This window comes from Halichoeres trimaculatus, unplaced genomic scaffold (genome assembly GCF_033239565.1).
Source record: "Halichoeres trimaculatus isolate MK-OKI-2021-1 unplaced genomic scaffold, fHalTri1.1 fHalTri1_scaffold_22, whole genome shotgun sequence".
Lineage (NCBI taxonomy): Eukaryota > Metazoa > Chordata > Actinopteri > Labriformes > Labridae > Halichoeres > Halichoeres trimaculatus.
In genome coordinates, this window is record NW_027437200.1 from 16,816,491 (window position 1) to 16,838,413 (window position 21,923).

General features: G+C 39.2%; 1 protein-coding gene across 1 annotated transcript; it reads right to left on the reverse strand.

Moving 5' to 3' along the window:
* Positions 1-9,642: 9,642 nt before the first annotated feature.
* On the reverse strand, positions 9,643-20,447 carry LOC141811375 (carboxypeptidase Z-like). Its single transcript, XM_074699416.1, has 11 exons — positions 19,996-20,447; positions 19,489-19,518; positions 18,659-19,033; positions 15,682-15,909; positions 15,271-15,500; positions 13,644-13,805; positions 13,372-13,530; positions 13,151-13,286; positions 12,857-12,996; positions 12,666-12,765; positions 9,643-10,245 (listed from the first exon to the last, which is right to left on the reverse strand). The coding sequence occupies exons 1-11, from the start codon at positions 20,075-20,077 to the stop codon at positions 9,887-9,889; spliced, it is 2,001 nt and encodes a 666-aa protein (XP_074555517.1). The 5' UTR covers positions 20,078-20,447; the 3' UTR covers positions 9,643-9,886.
* Between the last annotated feature and the right edge of the window lie 1,476 nt (positions 20,448-21,923).

Here is a 21,923-nt window from a genome sequence, read left to right on the forward strand (position 1 = left end):
TTCTTCTTCTAATGGATTTAATGGTAGTTGGCACCCAGTTTGAGGAGCATTACCGCCACCTACTGGAGTAGATTATGGAGAAGGACATTTGGCAGAGACAAAACATTCAAAGAAGATTCACTGTTGTAAGTAAAATCCAGTTCCTACAAGAATTCATGTTTCACTCTGGTAGATTTTTGTAAGCAGCTTGAAAGTTCAACTTCAAAATGCAAAAAGAAGAAACAAAGACAAAAAAAAGGCATATTAAGTAATTTATTGAAAATGTATAAAGCTCAAACAAGCACAGTTAGGTGAAAACCCTGCTCCAACTTTTCTATGAAGCCAGCTGCTGTTTGACGCCGATTAACAACCTGAAGCTCCATCGTTCCACTGAATAAAAATAATAATGTTCTTTAGTTTTCTGCATCAAAAGCTCTGTAATTCCAGATAAAAAAAAGTGAATGTCTCATTTAAAAAACTGATTTAGCTCATGATCAGACCACGAAAAACCATTAAAATCTAGGGGTGTGTGTCCATTCAAAGCCTCTCTAGTTAAGACACAAATAAGCAAGGAAAGATCATTCTGTTGATCAAAATATATGGCTGTGTCTGGCATCAGTGTTTGTACTTAAAAGCTGTATTCAGTCAAAAATGTTCTCTTCAAAGCCCGTCAGCGCTCAGACATGAGAACTTCTTACCGTCAGGCAAATTATCACATTTTTCTTCATCTGCATTATTCATCTCTCGTCCAGCATCAGTCACTCTAATGTTTCAGAACCTGTCAGAGTGAATCTTTCCCGTACAAACCCGGTCTGTTTCTGTTCAGTTCAGGGGAATTTGATAAGACAAGGTGGTGAATTCAGATCCAGCAATAAATCATGGTGCGGTCTCAGGTGAACTGAAACAAATACGTCATCCTATGGAGCCTGAATACCAGTTATTTGTAGACGCTTAGCCGGAGATGTAAGAGATAGGTTTAATTCTGTGAGTGTATAGCAACAACAGTGATTGTTGTGATTGATGGCACTTTGCAGAAAAAACAAGTTTGTGTGATCTGAAACCCACTGAGAAAAAAAGATGTAGTTAGGTCCGTTGATGCTGAAAAAGCAGGCATAGTGATCATGACATCTCTTGTAAAAAAAAGATTAAAGATGCTATGAGGAGGGTGTGTTTCAATTGCACTCCCTTGCCACCTTGTGGCCCGGGGTCCCCGCACACTGTTGTAATTACTTTTGGCGAGGTGTGTATTTGTTTAGGAATTAAATGGAGATTGGATTAAAAAAAAATCTTTGTTCAAGACAACTTTTTACTGGATACAATGCGCCAAGGTAAGGTATTTATCAGTACAGTTACGCAGCTCTACGGTTTGAAACGAGACATCAAGCAAACATAGCAGCCAGCTATATGCTAGCGACACCATCAGCCCGGTGCTCCGACATATCTGTAGGCTAACGTAACAACAAGTAAACACTGTCAGTTTGTAAGTAGTTAAGTGGCCGTTAATAGTTAGCGCAGCTGGCAGCCCGGTGCTTGAAGACATGTCTTTGATGTGTAACATTAGTAAATCCTGGTTAGCTATGTCCTGCCAGTCATCTACCAAGCAGAGTTAACGTAACCCCGCTCTTCATTTTATTGATAGACTCTCAAGTTTGGACAGACCACTGCGTGATGTTGTCATAGACACCTAGACGTGCCGTAGATCAATTCAGTCCTGGATGGCCCACTGAAAGCTAAGAAGTAGCAATTTAAAAATAACCCGTAACCAGCAATATTGGCGCTGATAATCTCATTTTAAAGTGTGGATTACGATCAGGCATATATCTAGAAGATCACTTTCAAACACCTCACAGCCCCTTAAAAGATACTGAAAGTCAAAGCTCAAATGACACAGATAAATAGCTGCTGCTAACAAACTAGCTAGCAACAACCTGGGTAACTTTTGATGGATACTTCTCTGAAGTTATGAAAAGCTGGAGTCTCTGTCCATTTAATTAAGTATCATTATTCAATACCTTTGATTTAAAGCTGAATATGTAGTATTATACTGTATATTAGCCATGCTAGCTAAACAGCTCTACAAATGGGTTGGTAAATAGGCCAGTGGTCTATGTTGAATGTTCCTGTAATAGCAGGGTGTATAGCCATGAAATACAGATCAGACATTCTTTGTCGCAAGAAGAAGATGAACCCTTTTTTTTCCTCAAAATTTATCTTTACTCTGACTTTAACATAACCATTTTTCCTTTAGAGTAGGGGTGTGGCCAGCTGTGTGGCTAGGGGGTGGCACGGGCCACCCCTGAAATCTGGTTGACCACCCTGCGATTGATCAGTTTGTCCGGCCGGGGTTTCAAAACCTAAAGCTATTATGGACTATTAGACAATTAATATTTGCAAAATCTCTTATTTATGGAAAATCCACCCAAGAAAGAAATCCTAGACACGCCCCTGCCTGATCTGAAGTTGAAGATTTCTCTGAAACTAGCCTAGCATGTGAACCCCAGTGACTTTTGGTCAAAGTATAATCTTCTCAGGATGATTTTTTTTTTGGTCACTATGATACTGCCCTGACTTTTCATCTAGCCCCATCTGCAGGTCAAAAAATGTCAATGTTTTTATGTCCTGCAAAAACAACAAAATCGATTTTAGCCCGGGCTAAAAGTCTAGTTTGCTAATCATTATTACAATTATAGCAAGTGTTAGGTTGGTAACAGCCAAACCCAGTCCCTGGTAGTGGTACCACCAATGCTAATGGCATAAGAATGTTAGCATGCAGATATTAGCAGTTAGCTCTAAGTCTGGGTAAAGCCTCACAGGCCCCTAGCTGTGCAACAGAAAAAAAATATTTAAAAACTCTGAATTTCTGCTATTGTTGCAACAAACGTCTTTTTTACGCTTTAGTGAACTTAAGGATGATTTTCAGTAAGTCCAGCAGCCAAAGGACGTCAACTTGACTAAGAATTTCACATGTCATCACCAAACATGTGGCCCCTTTGAACTCTCTGTAAAAGAGAGTATTGGAGCGTTTCAGCAACACATGGAAACAAACGAACACAATCAAACTGAAGAGGAACATGACAACAAACATGATTCTCCCTCTGATCCTGCAGGTCAAACTAAAGCCCGTGTGGCCTTGTTGTACAGTGACCTCTGGCCGTCACGCTGAAGAAGAAACCCCAAATACAGCAACAGAAGCACTCAACAAAGAAACCCTCCAATCCCCGACATACCTCCCAAGATCGTCAACATGGCTTGTCAATCAGCCCGGATGCTAACTCTTACTTTCAAAAGGAAGTGACTTCCACAAACGAGCAGCTGTATTTTCCATTGTTACATTCTGTTGTGGTTAGAGATCCCAACACTATTAAAGTGGAATCACCTTAACCCAGTTGGACCTGCTTTTGTCACAGCTCAGGGCTTTTCTACAAGAACGATTGGTGGGGTTTTGTATACACTCACGCTCGACTGCCCGCATTATCTTTGCTTCACGTGTTCCCCCCTCGAGTTTGTTCAGGGTCTGTAACAAAGAAAGTAGCTTATTATCACCCACCGGAGGAGTTGTCTGCACATGTACGTTCTGGTAATTGCCGCCGCTTAACAAGCAGACTGAATTGGACTTGACATTGAGCCATTATTAGGAAATGAAATGCTGTTTTTGCAATTATGGGAGTTTGGCAGGGCCCAGTGAATATCTCCCGGAAGAGTCTTGAAATGGAACTATCCCCAAAGACAAATGCTTTGAGATGTTTGGAAGTATGCTACGAGATTTGCTCTTGATGTGCAGCTGGTTGAAATGTGTGAATGAAAGGAGGATTTTTTCTTATTCAGGTTCTTGGGAGTCAGACTACATTAGTCCATTTGTAACAGGCTAAAGTGGACGGATCTGAATCACATTCTGCTTTTTTAATGTCACTCCAGGACCAGAGACTTTCATGGCAGTGTATCATAAATTTCTCTAAAGATGCACCTGTTGCAAGGAAGCACAAAAAAAGTACAAAAACAAATTTTGTGAGTACAGTCTGCATAAGGGCCTGTGTCCACTAAGGGCATTTCTGACATTGGTAGCTCCTATTTTCTTCAAAATGTCAACACAGCCCAGTGTTTCTAATTTTTTCTTAGTAATTCAACTTCATACACACATTTGACCAATCAAAGTTCAGTAATTTAGAATCTTTTAGAATCAACTTTGTCAACATTAACATTCAAGGGTACAATCACCAGGTGTTAGCTGCAGCTAATGCTAGGTTCCTACCTCACATTTTTTACATCATTTTCTGTGAAATTTCCTTGAAAAAGATAGAACATTAAGCATGTAAAGCAAAGTTCAAGTGCAATAAGATTAATCTGAAAGTGCGGTTGTGGGTTCTGCAACTGCAAAAATAAGCTATCCAGGTCTTAGCCGAAGCTAATGCTAGGTTACCACCTGTCATTTTTGCATCCTTTTTTGTAAAAAAAATTATTGAAGAGAAGATAATATTAAGCATGTAAAGCAGTGTTTAAGTGCAGTAAGATCATTCTGAAAATGTGGTTGTGGAAGCTGCAACTGCAAAAAGAAGCTATCCAGGGATTAGCTGCAACTAATGCTAGGTTACCACCTGTCATTTTTACATCATATCCTGTAAAATTTTGGTAATAGGAGAAAACATTAAGCATGTGAAGCAATGTTGAAGTGCAATTATTTCAATCTGAAAATGTGGTTGTGGGCGCTGCAACTGCAAAAAGAAGCTATCCAGGTGTTAGCTGCAGCTAATGCTAGGTTCCCATCTGACACTTTTACATCATTGTCTGAAAACTTTTCTTAAATACGGGAGAAAATATTAAGCATGTGAAGCAATGTTGAAGTGCAATTATTTTAACCTGAAAGTGTGGTTGTGGGTGCTGCAACTGCAAAAAGAAGCTATCAGTGGACACAGGCCCTAAATTTCTGATGTGACCTCAAGCTCCATTAACGCTGCACCAAATATCTTGAGTACATACACTTACACAGAGAAGTTGTTCACAGAAATGTTTTGCACTTTTTTTCTCTCCACTAACTGGATTTTTGCCAGAACTTTTGGACACATGACCAGAGGAAGAGGGATCACATCACAAACACATGGAAATGCTTAAACCCAAACCCCTGCACGCTCACTTTATCAACAGGTAGAACAAACTTCTTTCTGCCCACAATGATCAGGTTTGCATTACCAGATTTCCAGATTTCAGATTTCAGATTCCCTTTTTATGTGTCTTCTAAAACTGTTTTGGTTTAGGCATGAATCATGGCTCATCTTTACTCTCTGACTCGTAACGTGAATGTTTGTGAGTGTCTGTAAATACCTGTCAGCTGTATATGTTTGCTCACACATCTCACAAAATGAAACCAGTAAATAAAGAAACTGAATAAACAGCGGGAATGTGCTGTCCGGAGCGTTCATAAATAGTCATGGTTACAAAGTGATCCTGAGGAGTGACATTAAAGCTCCTCTGAGAACAGAGAGCAGCTTCACTGAGCTGAAATGAGGCGTTTCTTACCTCCTCTCCAGCAGCATGATGCTAACACAACCTGGCAGCTCGGGGCAGCTCTATGAGACTTTCTCAGCCTCACCGAGTAATTGGTGACCCGGCACCCCACCTGACATGGGCGACTTGAGGAACCGCTCCCAGAAAAGCAAACAGGGTCAATCCTACGTGGGAGTGTCGTATGTTCACATTTAAAGAGCATGTGACAAAGAAAAGCAGTCAGTCTCTCAGGCGGCTGGAGATGGTGTTTGGTTTGGTTTAGACTTCAGAACCATTATTCTGAGGAGATACTGAGGGATTAATGTCAGATTCTGAAAATGTTTAAAAAAGGTACATCTGAGAGAAATGTTTGCTATAAAAAAAATATTCCTCTCAAAGTAAATGGTGCTATGTCATTTCACTCAATCACAGGTAGTTCAGGGGATAAAGTACAACACAAAGCTCTTAAGGAGTAAAAATAATCTCTTGTTATTCTTTAGTGACTTTATAAAATCACAGTTTTTGGAGGTAGTGTTTCTTACCACCTGTTTAGACTCATACATCAGCCTTTAGAGTGATTTCTAAGGCTCTTAATCTGAAAAGCCAGCATGTGTTGTCTGTTAAAGCTCCTCTGAGTGAGTTTTACCTGCATTTTTAACAATCTAAGATTAACACTGATGCGTCTTTATGACCAAAACAATTAAATTAGACTATCAGCATAATGACTGACTTTACCCATGTTAATGTTTGTAAGTCAAAAATGGCTGCTGTGGGGGTAGGTGCTCCAGAAACGGTCTTTGTTTACATTTTCTGAGGCATATGTTTGGTTGTAAATGAGGCTTTGACTGTAACAAGGAAACAGGATTAGGTTTTTGTGTAAGACCAGCAAAGAGGTGAGAGGTACTGCTTTGTCCACAGGGGGCGCCAAAATCAACACGAACACAACCTTCATTTTGCTAATTTTTTCTTCTTTACGTATTTCTCTTCAGTGTGTACAATGGAGGATAAACGAAAAAAAAAAGGGATAACCAGAAGAAGTAGTTTTCATTTGCGAGAATTCATTTTTAGAGTTATGACTTTTAACTTCTTACATTTTTTTTTTTTTTTTTTTTTGAGGGACTTGTACAAATGTAAATTATCTTTAATCAAATCTGGAGAAAACATTTCTGATTTATATGATTCATGGTTCCTTTATAAACTGGTCAGGTTTGGAGCACCAGTTTAACCTAGTGGTCAGGCTTGACTCCTCCATAAGAAACATGACAACAACTCCTCCATCCTCAATTAAGTCATAAAAAGTGTTAAAAATCACTTTAAATTAAAAAAAGAAGAATTAATTTAATTAAGTTGAAGAATAGTTGTAAACTTATTAGAAGCAAATTGTAGTTTCATGACAGAAAGAAGTCCTAAATCCAGCTATGGTTGATCTATGAGAGTGCAATTGCTGAAGTACCCCGCCTTAATTTTACTTTTCTGTACTTGTGTTTTCATATTTTTATGTTTATCTAAATGTTTTCTTTCTTTTTCACCTGCACTTAAGAACTCTTAGGATCTCAGGCTTTAAAACAGGATCTTGAAGGCGTAATCTCATGCTACCCATGTGTAAATATGACAATAAAGCTTCCTGAACCTTGACTCAGTGAAATAACGTATGAGGGGGAACGTGGATCATCTGGTGAAGCTACATTCAACAGCTGAGGACAAATGGCTGGATCTTTTTCTGAGTTATTTGCAGCTTTTTCAGAGTTGTGTTATTTATGATTATGTAGCGTTTATGTGCTAATACATTAACTTTTCACCTAGCCCTTGTAACTTCACAAGATGTGCCCTATTTCCTTATTTTATGCAGGAAGCTTAGCTGATCTTTTCATGTATATTCAGGACTTTAGTTTAGTAAATTTATGACTATTTTCGAAGTATAATTTAATTTTCATGAATGTACAACTTTATTTTGTTAGAACTTGCCTTTTAGTTTGTTTTCTTCAGTGTGGCTCCAAATCTTAACAAAGGTTTGACTTAAAATAAATCAGTTAGTCATGATATCTGTGAAGAGGCATAATCCTATTATGAAGTGAAACTTTTATTAAGCTAATTTTAATCCAAGAATAATCTAAAATAATACAATCTAACATTTAGCATTTAGAAATAAACTGGGTTATTTTAAAATAACAGTGTTTTCGAGGTCTACAGTACAGGCGGACATCTCTCCTCTGCTGTTTGCTTCACTGACTTCGATGCCACATCATGTGTTTGTGTTTCAGAAATCCCCGGAGAAGCCTGCTCGGTATTTTCTTCACCTGCTTGTCATGGGTCAACTCGTTCACTAAGCAGACTTTCTCTACATTTCCGTACAAGTATTCTTCGACCTTTGTGCTTGGTGTAATTTAATTTTCCCATGCTGCTTTCATGACCTTACATAAAAAAAGCTGTTTTGTTTATGGGATTTGGTCGTGCGGTGGACCCTGAGGCTGGTGGTGCTCTTCCACTCCTCACTCTGTTTTTTTACTGCTTTTGTTAAAGAAATCTTTTATTCCACCAGAGCTTTTTTAAAGCGAGTTTAAAACAGTATTGTGTCCTTAAAGCTCTGTAACTCTAACATTTCAAATAGTAACTCCAGCTTTATGCACAGAACAGACCCAAACATGAGTTATATCCGAGTTTACTCATTCATACCTGTGTCTTTTTGTGTAGACGTCATGGTTTCAGACCTTTACAAGTATCTCAGGTAATTAAACAAGTCAAAACATGCTTTCTAAAGCAGGAAGTATTTAAAGAGCAGATTAGTGTCCCTGTTAATGTGACATTAGGAAATATACACAAACAGAAATTAAGCTTAGGTTGACAAAATAACACGTCTGTGTGGGAGGTGGAGGGTATATAATTATAAACCGACAGAGAAGTGTGGTGACTTGAACTGGATGTAGCGGGTCGTATAGGGTCTTGTGTTTTTTTATATTTGAAGCCTGTTGTTCGGACGAGTTTACGAGATAGTTAACAAGACAGAAAAGTTTTTTTTTGGTCCATAAAATTAGCATTTTCAGAAAGAATTAAGTGCAGTTCCTTCTTTAAGTCTTAAATTACAGATTCAGAATTCACACTTTTTTAATTTCTGGTGTAATCAAAGTTTGTAAGAGATTTTATTTTTAGTGTTTTGGTTTTTTTTTTTTTTAATCAATAAAGTTTAAAGGAAGTACTCTAAGACATAAGTCACATGTAACCTCTTCTTTTACATGCTGGGTTTTGTTACATTTAAGAAAAGCAGAAGCTAGAATGACTTTGAAATACTTCCACCCAAAATAAAATGCTGTTTTCATTGTAACTGTATCAAAAAGGAGCATGGCAGCGCATTTAAGTAATGGCATGGTAAAAAAATAAAAATAAAATAAAAAATGGCTGTTGATATTAAAACCTGTGTCTCGGCATAAAACCAAACTTGTAAAGATTCAGTATTTCCTCTAAGGTTTTCAGATCGTGTGGGAGACAAACTGTGCAGAACCTCAGGAGAATTGGCTCAGGCTGCCCTCTAGTGGCTGCACAGTTTCAACACCTCCCAATAAAATGTAAAAAAAAAAATTAAACCTGAAGAGCTTTCTTTAACATGTTTATGCCCTTTTAGGGGACAACGGTTTTAGGGTGAAACTCAAAAGTTTTGTTGCGTTTCAGCCTCGCGTTTACACGGAAACGGCGTTTCAGCAGACCTAAAAAAAGCAAACTTTGAAAACGGCCGTTAGAGTGGGATTTTTCTGAAACGCTGACGTCACACTCCGCCTCGCGCGCGCGCGTATTAAACAGGACAACAGCCGTTGCTACGATCGTCGCACACTACCGTGTTGTGTTTGTGCTGCTCAATCTGCTGAATCTGTTGACTGTTTTTCAACAAAATGAGCATCTTTAGCCCCACTTTTTAACTTTGTATTCCCCTATACACCAGATGACCGGCCCAACTGTACTTCGGGGGAAATCTCCCAAAAGCGGCTTCTGTACACGACAGTTATAGCACCACCTATAGGCATGGCATGCTTACTACAGCGTTTTCAGCCCCAAGCGTTTCCACGCAAACACAGATTTTTTTCACTGCGTTTTAGCGTTTTGTAGAAGAGACGCTGTCGTGTTAACTCACGTTTAAAGAGAGGAAATATCTATAGAGAGGACTATATACACAGAAAGTGTTTTTAATAAGGTTGATTTTATTTCTGCAATAATAGAATTTTCTGTTTTTGTACTTTTTCTGTGATTTTAAAGTTTTTGCATAGTGATTTTTAAGATTGGATTTAGGTAAAAACATAGCACACATAATGTAAAAGGCAACAGTAGCGCCAGCCAGCTAGCTTTGATTCTTTGTGCAGCGTGACATAAAAAGCAGCAGGTTTGTTATGTTTTGGCTTTTGTGATGACGGTGTACTATCAGATTTCATCTCTCATTAAAGCTTTAAATGTGTTTGAGCAGCCATGTTGGAGCAGGGACTCCCGGCAGCACAAAGTAGCTCCACCACCACGGCTTCTCCACCCTCTCTTCCCGGTTCACGCGCAGTTCGGCCATCAGGGTGTAGCGCTCGTACTGGTTGAAGGGATCAAAGCGGTCGTAGCTGCCCATAGACGGGAGGGTAATGTCCTCCTCCTGCACGTCGGGCTCTGCAGCAGCTTTCTGCAGGATGAAGTCCACACGGCCTGCAGTGGTCATGTGAGCAGGGAGGTGGACTCTCTTCACAGCTCGCGTGTAGCCGGGGGCTGAGGCGGAGACGATGTGGACGCCAGGGATGAGTAGGCGCCAGTAGTCTCCGTCTTCAGCTTGACAGGGAAAGAGAAAAAAATGTATGAATGGGAATGAGCTTTTTTCTTTTTTTTGTCTTTATTTCATTTTGCAAAGCCGCTCCAGGAAAGTTTTTCCTCTATTCATGTGTTTCAAATTGGATATAGTATTAAAATTAATTAAAAACATTCCTCAAAAATATAAAGACACACAAATTTTAAGGGGTTTTAACCAATCATATCAGTTGGTTTCACGTGTCCATGTTAGTAGAAGTGAACAAAAAGAAGTTCAATTTGTAAATTTGTTAATTGAAAATAGAATCAGAGACTCGGCTTGTAAAACCACTGATGTCAGGGTTCAGATGAACTGGAGAATGAAGTAATAAACTGAAAACATTGCAAACATGAAACAGGGTTAGATTCAGCTAAAATAAAAGCAAACTACCAACAAACTGAAAGGTCTGAAACTAAAGCCAGACTGTGTCGAGATCATTACCATTACCAACACAATTGCCTGACCTTGAGGTAACATCATTATTAGATCTTACTTGTCATTTGTTTGACTTAATAATCTGACAATGGAGTGATGCAAAGTTTAGGGTTCAGTCATCACCTGACGTTACAGAAGGTGATGAACCAAATTTGGAAAAGCAGCATTCAGCTTCTATGCTCCAAATATCTGGAACACACTGCCAGAAAATATCAGGTCTGCTGAAACTCTCGGCTCCTTTAAATCCAGGTTGAGGACTCACATTTTTACAGCTGCCTTTCATCAGAAAATTGTAACAAATCTTTTTAATATCTTTTTAAACCACAAACTCTGCAACTCTGCTTTGCAACTTTTATGCTCACATCTTAAAATCAGTTTTAACCTTCTTTCTTTTTTTGATTTTATTTTGTTTTGTTGTGTCTTATCTTGTATCTTGTTATTCTTTATCTGCTTTTTAATTGAATTTCTGTAAAGAACTTTGAATTGCGTTGCTGAAATGTGATCTATAAAGAAACTTGCCTTACTCTCACACTGGTTTAACTGGATGTTGGGGTAAAATCACAATGTAATGACCGGTAGAATTCAGATCCTTAGTTTGCTGATGTCATCATCTTTAAATATTGTCATAGCCTGATGATGGGATTTTGTCTTTATCTGATGTTGTTTTCACACATTTTCTGGTGTTGGGGTAACAACACAGTATAATGCTGATTAAGTCATTACACAAATGGGACCATTAGTCGTAACCACAGACTGTATAAACAATGGACGTAGTTTAAGCTACGTCCCCTGTGTTCCTGACGGAGACGAATGAAGTGATCGTTGGCAGCAGCCATATTTGAAATGACGCAGGATTTGAGCTTCCTTTCTAACAGCTATAGGACGCCTTTCAGCCTCATGAGCTAAGCTGCGCTTAAGACTGGACAAACTTATGATCTTAATATCTACCAATCTGCTGAATTAGAAAAAATTTACCCCCGCACAGTTTTTGCCAGTGGCAAAATTAGCATTTCAGAATCGGGCTGTAAATAGGTTTTTACCACTTTAAAAGTCTGTTTTTATTTTTTTTGGCTTGGTGTGTACGTGATGTGTATGTCTCAAGCAGATTCTCAATGAACAGCAACTTTTCTGCGTAGGCTTGATTTTTCTAAACTGGATGTTGCCTAATGGTCATAACGTACCACTCTGGAACTGCCCGTTTGGCCTTAGCTGCATGCACAACTGTAAAAAATTGGCAAATTAAATTTTGCACCGTTGACCTTGGCATGCATACTCAGCAATAACAGCTATATACACGTCAAACCGTAGCCGTGTCACTAAGAAAAGAGTGAGAAAAACAAACTTTCCTACAAAAGAAATGGACATTTTATCAGAAGATTACAGACTGAACAGCACTTATCAAATAATCATTCCTCATAGATTAGAAACAAGGATAATGAGAAAGTTTGGTTTTTCACAGCACGAGATCTCAAAAATTATAACAGACATGAGCACAATGTCCGCCATCTTTAAAACAGTCTAACAGGTGCAGTAATCCTGCCTGTTAGTGCCTGTTTGGTTTGGTGAATCTGGGCCTTATGTTAAGTAACTTAACACTCTATCATTTTGGTGATGCCATGATCTGATATTGTGTTGAGAGGTCAGGATGATGTCATACCTAGACTTTGGTGTCATGTTACTATCTGACTGTAGGAGGACATCATTCCCTGATATTTGGATGATGTCATTATCTGAAGCAGCCAATCATTACTAATTTGCAAACAGCCCAAGTTATATTAGGATTAAGAAGTAGTCTTACTATTTCACCTTAAGTTGATGTAAAAACCTGATGTTGGGTTGACCATGATCTGAACAGAGGTCAAAACTTTTTGTTTGGGTGATGTCAACACCATGAACATGGCCTGAGTAAAATCAACCCTAGATTGAAACAAACTAAAACACAGCTTTAGACAACCTGATGTTTCGTTACCTGTGGTGACATCATGTCGGATTCCTCTGACTGATATTCGAGCCCCTTTGATAACGTTGCCCTCTTCATCTTTTACGATACCTTTGATACCTCGATGGACCTGAGAAGCAAGAGGAGGAAAACTCATGAGTGCCAAATAAAAAAAACACACAGATGACAGGAGTTGAAAACATATGTAGTCCTGCTCTTACTGCTTCCATAAACGTGAGCAGAGCATCGTGATTTTCATGCCAGCCAATGAATAATTCTTCTTCAGGGGGAAATTTATCACAGCCCAGCTCCACTGTCACCTCGAAACAGTTGGTGTGCAGATAGTTGAAGTCCTGCATTCCTGAGCGGAGACACGTAAGAACTGCTTTACCCAGAATTCCATGAGACAAGGCACACCAGAGGTTGCTTCTCACTGCTGTACCTGATCCTGCAGTGACCTCTTGTGGCTCCTCTCAGAATTTCAGTTTGTGCTGTGGAGAAAAATCTCTGCTCACCTCCTGCGATGCTCGCCCACTGAGCTCCATTGACGATTCCCCTCTGACTGTGACTGCGAGACGGTCCACACCGAGCGTTTTCATTCGCCATCCTTTCATGAGAAGTTGAGTAAGTCTTTGACAGAAGTTTGAACACCTACAAAATAAAAGCCTGGGGATTATTTTTTGTCAACTTTCTGACAAACCAGAGGTGAACGATGTGTGTCTAGGAGCATGGTTACCTGTTCATCTGGTGTCGGGGAGAACATGTTGCGCTCCAGTGGGTGTTTGGACAGATCATAGGGGTAAGACACCACCAGGTCTCCACCGTGGAAGTTAGCAGAGAGCACAAACGGGATGGAGCGGATCCATTTCATGACGGCGTATGTCTCAGGTGCCACCTGTGTTCAGCATCAAAACTTTGCTCTGAGTTTGAAGTGACAGAAAAGCTCCTCAGCTTATAAAATAATAAATATTAATCACTGACAGATACAGATAAGGACTGATCCTGTACCTTACCAAACCAGTAATAGTCTGGGATGGGGATGTGGTCGGTGCGGTAGCCCTTCTGTCTGCGGCGGTTGTAAACTATGGTTGTGAGATCAGGGAAGTTTCTGTTCAGGTCAATGTTCTGAGCGTTGTTTCTGCCGATGTTCCATGAATCATAGACGTGGCTCTGAGGAGGTAAGAGGAGAGGCTTAGACGAAGATTAAACAAACACTGAACAAGTCTGATTCAACATACACAGCTGTAAATCTGAGCAACAATCAATCCATGATCAATGTTTAGATATAATAATATCTATCATCACATTATAGGAGTGAATTTTACGAAAGCAATGAGACATCTTATCCACCAGGGGGCGATGTAACTTAAGAAGCAAGGGAGAGGGAAGGTAGATGAAGAACCTGAGCAGAGCGACGTTGATTTCAATTTGCAACACTGCAAAAAACTGAAATCTTATCAAGAAGTTTTGTCTTATTATCAGTAAAAAACATGTCTTTTTAGACTCAATATGAACCACATTCACCTGACCAGCCCAGAAAAATATCTGCTTTTAAATTGTTTTAAGGCTTAAATGATGTCTGAATTACTTGTAACAAGTTTTAAAAAATCTGTTTTACTTATTACAAGCAATTCAGACCACATTTTCATCTTTAAATAACTTAAAACAAGCCATTTTTCTGGACTGATCAGTTGAATATGGCTCATATAGAGTATAAAAAGACCATTTTTACTTAAAATAAGACAAAAGCACTTGATAAGGTTTCATTTTTTGCAGTGAACAAATTAAAAATGAAGAGATTGAAGCAAAGTGTTGTGTGGGACTATTTCAGTTCAGAGACCAGTCTTGCTCTATGGGCTGAGATATATTGATAAGCATGATCTTAAATTGAATTTGATGTTTTGAAGCTTAATTCATTTACCTTGAAATGAACCAATTTAAAAATTAAGCTCAATTTAAATGTAAAATTCAGTTTTATTTCACAAAATTCTGATTCAGTTCTCAAACTCAGTTTCTATTTAGAGTGGCATGTCCAGACGTAGTCTATGTCCATGAGAAAAACTTACTGAGCTGATTCAGGTTTAATCAGGTTAACTACGCCTCTTTCATTCAAGTACACCACCCCGTATCATATGACAACCATAAAACTATTTAAGTGTCATGTTTGATAGTATTTCAAAAGCGTCATCTCACATTTCTCCAAAACCTTTGGGGACTGACTAAAAACTGGTTCACAATTGGTCACGATGCTTAACTAGTTAGCTAGTTAGAGCTAACGCTAATATAGGTTACAATGGTCGTTGACTCGAAACATTAAATTCAATTTCAGATCATGCTTTTCAAATTCAATTTTATGGTTCAAATTAATTTACTATTGGGACAAATCTCAGCCCATATTGCAAACACTGCGATACTGTATACAAGTACAACACAACCACTACTATGTTAATGTACCGCTTGAACAATGTTCTCTTGGTTAATAAATCGCCCTTTTTGTCTCAACCTACTATCACAGCAGCGTTGGCTCAGGAAGACTGATGAACAGATGAATTAATTAATCAATAGTTAATGTTACAGATGCTCAGGTGAGCAGGTTTATTCCAAACGCCCATCTCTAGTGTCAGTGGAAACTGACCCCGTCTTCATCACCATCAGAATTGTCCTGGATCCCAGTGACCGCCACCTCGTAACCATCTGGGTTCATGGAGGGCAGGATGTGGATGCGGGTGGTGTTGATGAGCGTCTGGATGCGTTCACTCCCGAGCAAATACTCCGAGCAGAGATGCTGAGCCAAGTAGATCAGCAGCTGACGGCCCAGGACTTCATTTCCGTGCATGTTCCCGATGTACTTAATCTCTGGCTCCACTGTGGAGGGTCACATTTACAGAAAACTCAGGTTTGTTATCATGGAAGATGCTGTGGTGTACCACAGGGTTCAATTCTCGGTTTTCCTTTTTTTTCTGCATCCATGTTGAAACATCATTTTCTCCTTTCTGTGTTTTTACACATTTTTCCCTCTTTTACCTCTTTGACATGTTAAACTCACGTAGCTCATGTTGTCCCGGGTTGTTGGAGAACTCAATCACAAGCAGCTCCCGTCCCTCCATGCTGCGTCCGATGCTGTATGTTCTCGCTATGTCAGAGCATTGTTCCTCGGTTTTCTTGAGGATGTCGATCATCTGAGCGTTGGAGTGATAGGTGAACTTAAGCGCTGTGGCAGGCTCCTCAGGAGGAAGCATTTCCATACCATCATAGTCCTCCACATCCTGTTGGGCTGTAACGACAAAACATTATCTCATCAGCTTTGTTCACTGTACTGAAGCTCTGATTGTTATGTTTCAGATCAAATGTTAAAAAGGTCTCTTCATTTCTTCAGGCCTCTTGGGCCAAAAAGATGGTAAAGATAGTTAGTGCGTCCCAAAACACACCCGATGAACCAAATGTGTTTCTCGGCTTTAAATCGGCTGATCTCAGCCTTTATTTCTGTATTCACACTTTGTAGAAACCATTAACAGCTCAGAGTCCGTGTGGAACACATTAAACCCTCGTGCTGCCAGAGTGAAATCACCAGGAATAAATTGTACCCATCAAAACTGTCAGCCGTGAGATACTGATATTATATTTAGGCTCCATCACCTCTGACAAACGTGCTCACCCTCATTAATTCCTCATTCTTTTCCTTTAGCGTCAAAATATGGAAACGGTAACTTTGTCCTTCTTTGTCCTTTTCTTTTATTTCCAGAGCTCCAGGACTCATTCAATCAGAGATGTGACATGTTAAAGCAGTTTTATAGATTTGGGGCCACTAGGGGGCAGTGCAACACATCATTAGAGCAGTGTTATTTGAAAAGTTGTGTGTTGTGTTGAACATTTAGCTAAGCTTTTAGCCCTGTTTGGGTCCCCATCCCTATCTTTCTGTTTCTTTATCAGCTTACTGTTAAAAGTTAAAGAGAAGTTGTTAAAACATATAGTTTGCAGCATGAAAGACACAGAATAGAGCTTCTTTTTTAAAAAAAAAACAATTGCAGCAAGAAACCAAACATGAGGGTATTCAAGTCAAAACAGTTAGCTAAAAGAGGCTAAAATGCTTGGCAGAGTTGCAAACAACAGTAGCCTGATTTTTTAATCTTTTTCATTTATTTATCTAATTATTTATTTATATATTTTTATATTACTATTTTTTTTAATTCTTTTTTATTTAATTTATTTATTTATTTTATCTTTTTTAATTTTATTTTATTTTATTTATTTATTTATTTATTTTATTTTTTTTGGGGGGGGGGGGGGGGGGTCACTATAAATAAACTTTACTTATCATACAATATTTTGATGGAATGTCAAAATAAAAACATGGGCTGATGGGCTGTCACAGCTTTCAAGTCAAATTATTTTTTTCCAGGGTCATACATCATGTTGAATCCCAGTCACAATAAAAAGCCATATCAATGTTCACAATATTATTGTAAAAATTGTATTATTGCTGTAATAATGCATTTTGCCCGCCCCCTTCATGGCCCAGTTGTTGGAAAAACAAAAGTTCAAGTGCCACCTTTGGGGCTAAAATACATGCTAAAAGGGCCCTCTTGAGAGCCAAAACCTATACTCAAGTGCCTTCCTGGTTGTCAAAACACACTAAACTGCCCTCTTGGGAGGCAAAAATCCAAAAGTGCCACTGTAGAGAACACAAGGAACTTAGTGCCCTCTACAGTGGCAAGAGCACATTGCATGTGCCATCTTTTTTCTTTTCGCCCCTGGCCTTCAAAAAGTCTGGGCACTGAAGTGATGTCATAGTGAACCTTTTTAACTAACAACACCAGCTAGTTTCTTCCGCACGTGTCCAAATTGATGTTTCTTGATTTTGACAACTAATTACATCTACGCATCCAGTTATCAAATAGCAAAATGGGTGTTGTGTATCTCTTTGTGTCTTTGCTGCTGCTCTCCCTGCCAGAGCTTTTCATGAATGTACATGAAAGAGATAGGAGGTGTGCTCTCCCCGCTTCAGGTTTTGGTATTTCACATAGGCACATGGAAGGGGCAGGGAGCTCCCAGATATGACTCGTTGCAGTGAATAATTGATTTTTTTTCTTCTGACTGAACAACTTTCATGTGGCACAAGTCCAAAATCTCAAAGATATTCAGTTCACTCTGAGGGCAGAGAGAAAGACAGCACATGTCTTCAAAGCATGGATCCAGACAATCTTGAGAGCAACTGGCTGTTGTTTAATTTTCATTTTTTGGGGAGCTCTTAACTTGTCAGGCTAACCCTTAACACTTCCTCATGTTATATGAAGGATTTTAAATAAGTAAGGCGAGGATTACGCTAGTATTTATGTTATATATCCTTCCAGATTATGTGTACACTGTGCAGTATTACTGTCTGAAACCCTGGAAGTAACATGGAATCAAAGCATGAACATCAGTTTTGAATTAACATGAAGATGGGAATAAGCTCACTGATCCAACCTGCTGACAAACATCTGAATCAAATCCCACATGAAAGTTTTGCACAGCAATCAAATCAGACTTAGTGATTCAGTTATTCTTTTCATGGGCCGACTTTAAGAGTTTTACAGCCGTGTTCACGTTTCGCTGTAAACTTATGATCAAATTTTATGTCTCAGTGCTCCGATCAGCTCCTTCTGTCCTGAAGATTCCTGCTGTCCATGCTCTCATATGGCTCACACATGGCAGCGGGCTTTTTTTAGCTGAACTTTCAGAAACTTGCATAAAAGAGGAATTCACAACTGTTTCGAAAAATGCTGTCAGAAAGTGTTTGCTTTTATATGGTGTCTTACAAGGAAGGTGTGCGAATACAAGCATGTGGAAAATAGCCACAGGTCGTACTTAAGACAGAGTTTATATGTGCAGAAAAGAGGATCAAGTTTTGGATGTGTGAGAGGTGAGCCACATGTGTGCAAACCAGATGTCTGATGAAATATGCTTCTTCATATTTAAATAGTTTGGTTTGAAAGTTATGTCTCTTAGCACACGATACAAATGATAATGATGAAAACTCTCACCTGCAAGGCCCTCCAGGGGGTCATAACATCCCTCTTCATCACTGACAAAGAAGCGATCACAGTCCAGGAAGTAAGGCCAGGCCATCTCGATCCCCTCGAAAGCATGGCTGCATTTTTTACGCACCGCCTCGCAGGTGGAGCGGCACGGCTTCATCACCTTTGCCTTCTCGCAGCGGGGCGCCAGCACGGAGCAGCCCAGCATGCGGATCTCAGGGTTGCACTCTCCACCGAGCAGGGACTCGGCCACGCTCATGAGGAGGTACTCGGCCCCGGCCTCGGCGTCCTCACGGGTCTTGTGTCCGAGGGTGTTAGGAAACATGGTTTGAGAGTAGGGCATGTCGTCGCAGTAGGAGAGTAAGACATCTGTGCATTTGGCTGAGGTGGAGGAGAGGATTTCAAATTAAAGCATCATGAAAGATGTGAATTTATCAATCTTATTTTGAAGGGTCAGGCATGTATCTCCATCTGTCACATGCTTAATTACAAGCTCCAAATATTTCTATTATCTCTGGAAATTAGAATCTGAATATTTCATAGTGTCATTGATCATCTAAAAATACACATGATGGTGCTTTTGGCTCAGACTCCATGAGGGGCGTGTGGCTTCCATGATCTCATCCTTTTTGTTGTTGAAACAAAAATCCACAGGGGTGTAACTTGACTAACACAAGATTTAAAGCTTTGGGGTGAAAACTGGGTGGTTTCAGGACTTAAAAAGTCACAGTAAAAATCATTTAATATGATTCAAACATCCCAAAGAGAAGATCAGCTGTTTTAACTGTTCATACAGGACACAGCCCTTCCTCAATCCAAGCCCAAAGGGTACTTACGTTTTTCTTCCACTGTTGGCTTGCACAGTCCTGTAAGACACATCAGCAGCATGTCATTAGCTGACACTGTGGCAGACACTAGATGGCAGGAGTGGTTTCTCTACAAGCCTCAATGTGGCCTGGAAAATACTGATCTTGGTAAACCTCTGGACTTGCCTCAGCAGCTTTCTGAAATGCCTGTCCGTCTGCAAAGTATCAATAAATCGCTGAAGCTTGCACTTTTTTATACAGGACGATCAATATCAATCAGAAAACCATGATTACAACTTAAATATGATGTCTTCTCCACAAGATAAAAGCTACTTTTAGATCATTTCCATCATCTTGTTGTTGTTTATAAGTTTTGAAAAATCATATTTTAGCATAAGCATAAGATGTGCTGCAAAAAAAAAGTTAGCGTCTAGCTCTGAAAACTACTCACAGTGCTCACGAAAGGATTAATCATACAGCTGCTCATAATGCATATAATAAAGCCTGTTTTAGCATAAAACAGTTGACAAACAGTACCTGTAAACCGCGGGTCACACCGCAGAGGAGTAGAAGCTTCTAGAACCACAGACTGCAGCAGGATTAGCAGCATGATGCTCATTTTTCCGCTGTTTATATTCCGTTTCGATGTGGCACCTCACACACACACACAGACAGACAGACAAGAGGAGAGTGTGTGCGTCAAGTTTCCAAAGTCTGCTGAAGTTTCAACTTCTCCCGTGGCCCGTTTATTAGGCGTATTACGGTTAAATATCATATTACAAAGGAAACGGCGGCGGAGGTGAAGCAGGGACATACGTGGAGTGAAGTTTAGCTAACACATCGTCAGTTAAAAAGATAGCATGTTGGTATTTTTCCCCACGTATGAGAAACCGTGACTAATTTATTTTAATTCAGTGAGGTTTGGACTATGAAATGTGATTAAAGTCCAAAACAAACGTAGACTGTGCTAATTTATTCGATATCCTAACCTGGCCTCTTGGGTCATGTGACCCGGTTTGGCTAATATGTTAGCTGATATATTAGCTAATATATTAGCCAAACAGAAAAAATAGCATGATAATGCTATTTTTAGCATGTGGGAAACAGGGAACATAATGCTTTTAAACCTACTTACTCCTACATTGAATTTTTTTATTTTTATCTATTTTATTTTTTCATAAACCCATTCCTAAATCAGATATGTATGGTAGCCTTAAGCTGAAAATGCACCCATAGGCCTCATACTCCATTCTTTGGATCTGGAAGTCATTTTCTTGATATCTCAACCATTTTTTTTCTTGTCTCAAGATAAAATGTCTCTGGTTTTCCCATAGAATGTATAATATATGGCTGCAGAGTATAGGGGGTTTTGAAGCCAATATGTGACAGGTAAATGTTGAACTCAAGCCATTTTTTCATATTAGGACAAAGCAAACAGGCAGGCATTTGGCCCATTTGCAGACAGCTACAGGGTGCCTGTTGGTCAATTTAGCCATCACCTATAACCCACAAGTTTAAAAACTTTGAAAATAATACATTTTGAAAATACAGTGCACAGTGTGTGCTGATTTGGGCTGTTCACAACCAAATTTTATTTTTAAGCTTTCTACCTCTTGTTTTTTTCCCCTTGATAAAAAGTTACATTAGTTGTTTCCTCAGGTTATTTTTTTTTTATAATGATGCTGGTTTTCCCTTTGAAGTTATCTTGAGAGAATTAGAAAAAAAAAGTGTGAGTAAATTAAAAAGAAAATAAAAACATCCATGTTAGCATAGGGCTACAGTACAGATTAGTGGGATAATGCTATTTATATTAGCATCAATGAGAGGGTATTATGCTTTCCTGTAATTTAAACATGGGCATAAATTAAAAATACTGGATGTCAGTTCTAAATGCTAAGCAAGTTTTCAAAAATACTACATATTCATATGTTGTTGAAATTCATAGTCATAGCAAAAGCGCCACCTTCTGGCCCGGAGACTCACGCACACTGTCGTAAATCACCTTTAGCAAGGTGTGTGTTTGTTTTGACATTAAATGGAGATCAGCAACGCGCTAAGGTGAAGTATTTACCTATGTACAGTTATGTTTGAAACGGGACATCAAGCAAATGTAGTGGCCAGCTACATGTAGTGCTATCGGCAGCCAACAAACAGCCTCTTTGAACTGTCTCCAACAAAAGTGAAAGTTTACTTGAGTGTTAAAAGAATTCACGGTGAGATTAATGGAGGAGAAACCCCACACTAGCGATAACATAAGAGGAATTTCTTTGTCCACAGGGGTGCCAAACATGACCACGCAGTTCCTGACAGGAGCTTTAAGCTTATGTCCAACATATTGGAGTCTGAAATGAGTGTGAAATTTTGGTAACCTACATCAAAATGTTTTGTTTTGTTGTGTGACCAGATTCAAATAGAAAATCCTTGAATACACTATGGGAGGTAGGAGCTGCAATAATCCCTCTTTG

Bases quoted from the DNA above. Each gene is read 5' to 3' on its own strand.
- LOC141811375 (XM_074699416.1), bottom strand. From the start codon at position 20,077: ATGAGCATCATGCTGCTAATCCTGCTGCAGTCTGTGGTTCTAGAAGCT. The intron at 15,910-18,658 runs GTGAGAGTTTTC...TTGTCGTTACAG, and splicing joins CCCCCTGGAGGGCCTTGCAG to CCCAACAGGATGTGGAGGAC. The intron at 13,287-13,371 runs GTAACCATGCTC...TTTATTTTGTAG, and splicing joins CCCCGACACCAGATGAACAG to GTGTTCAAACTTCTGTCAAA.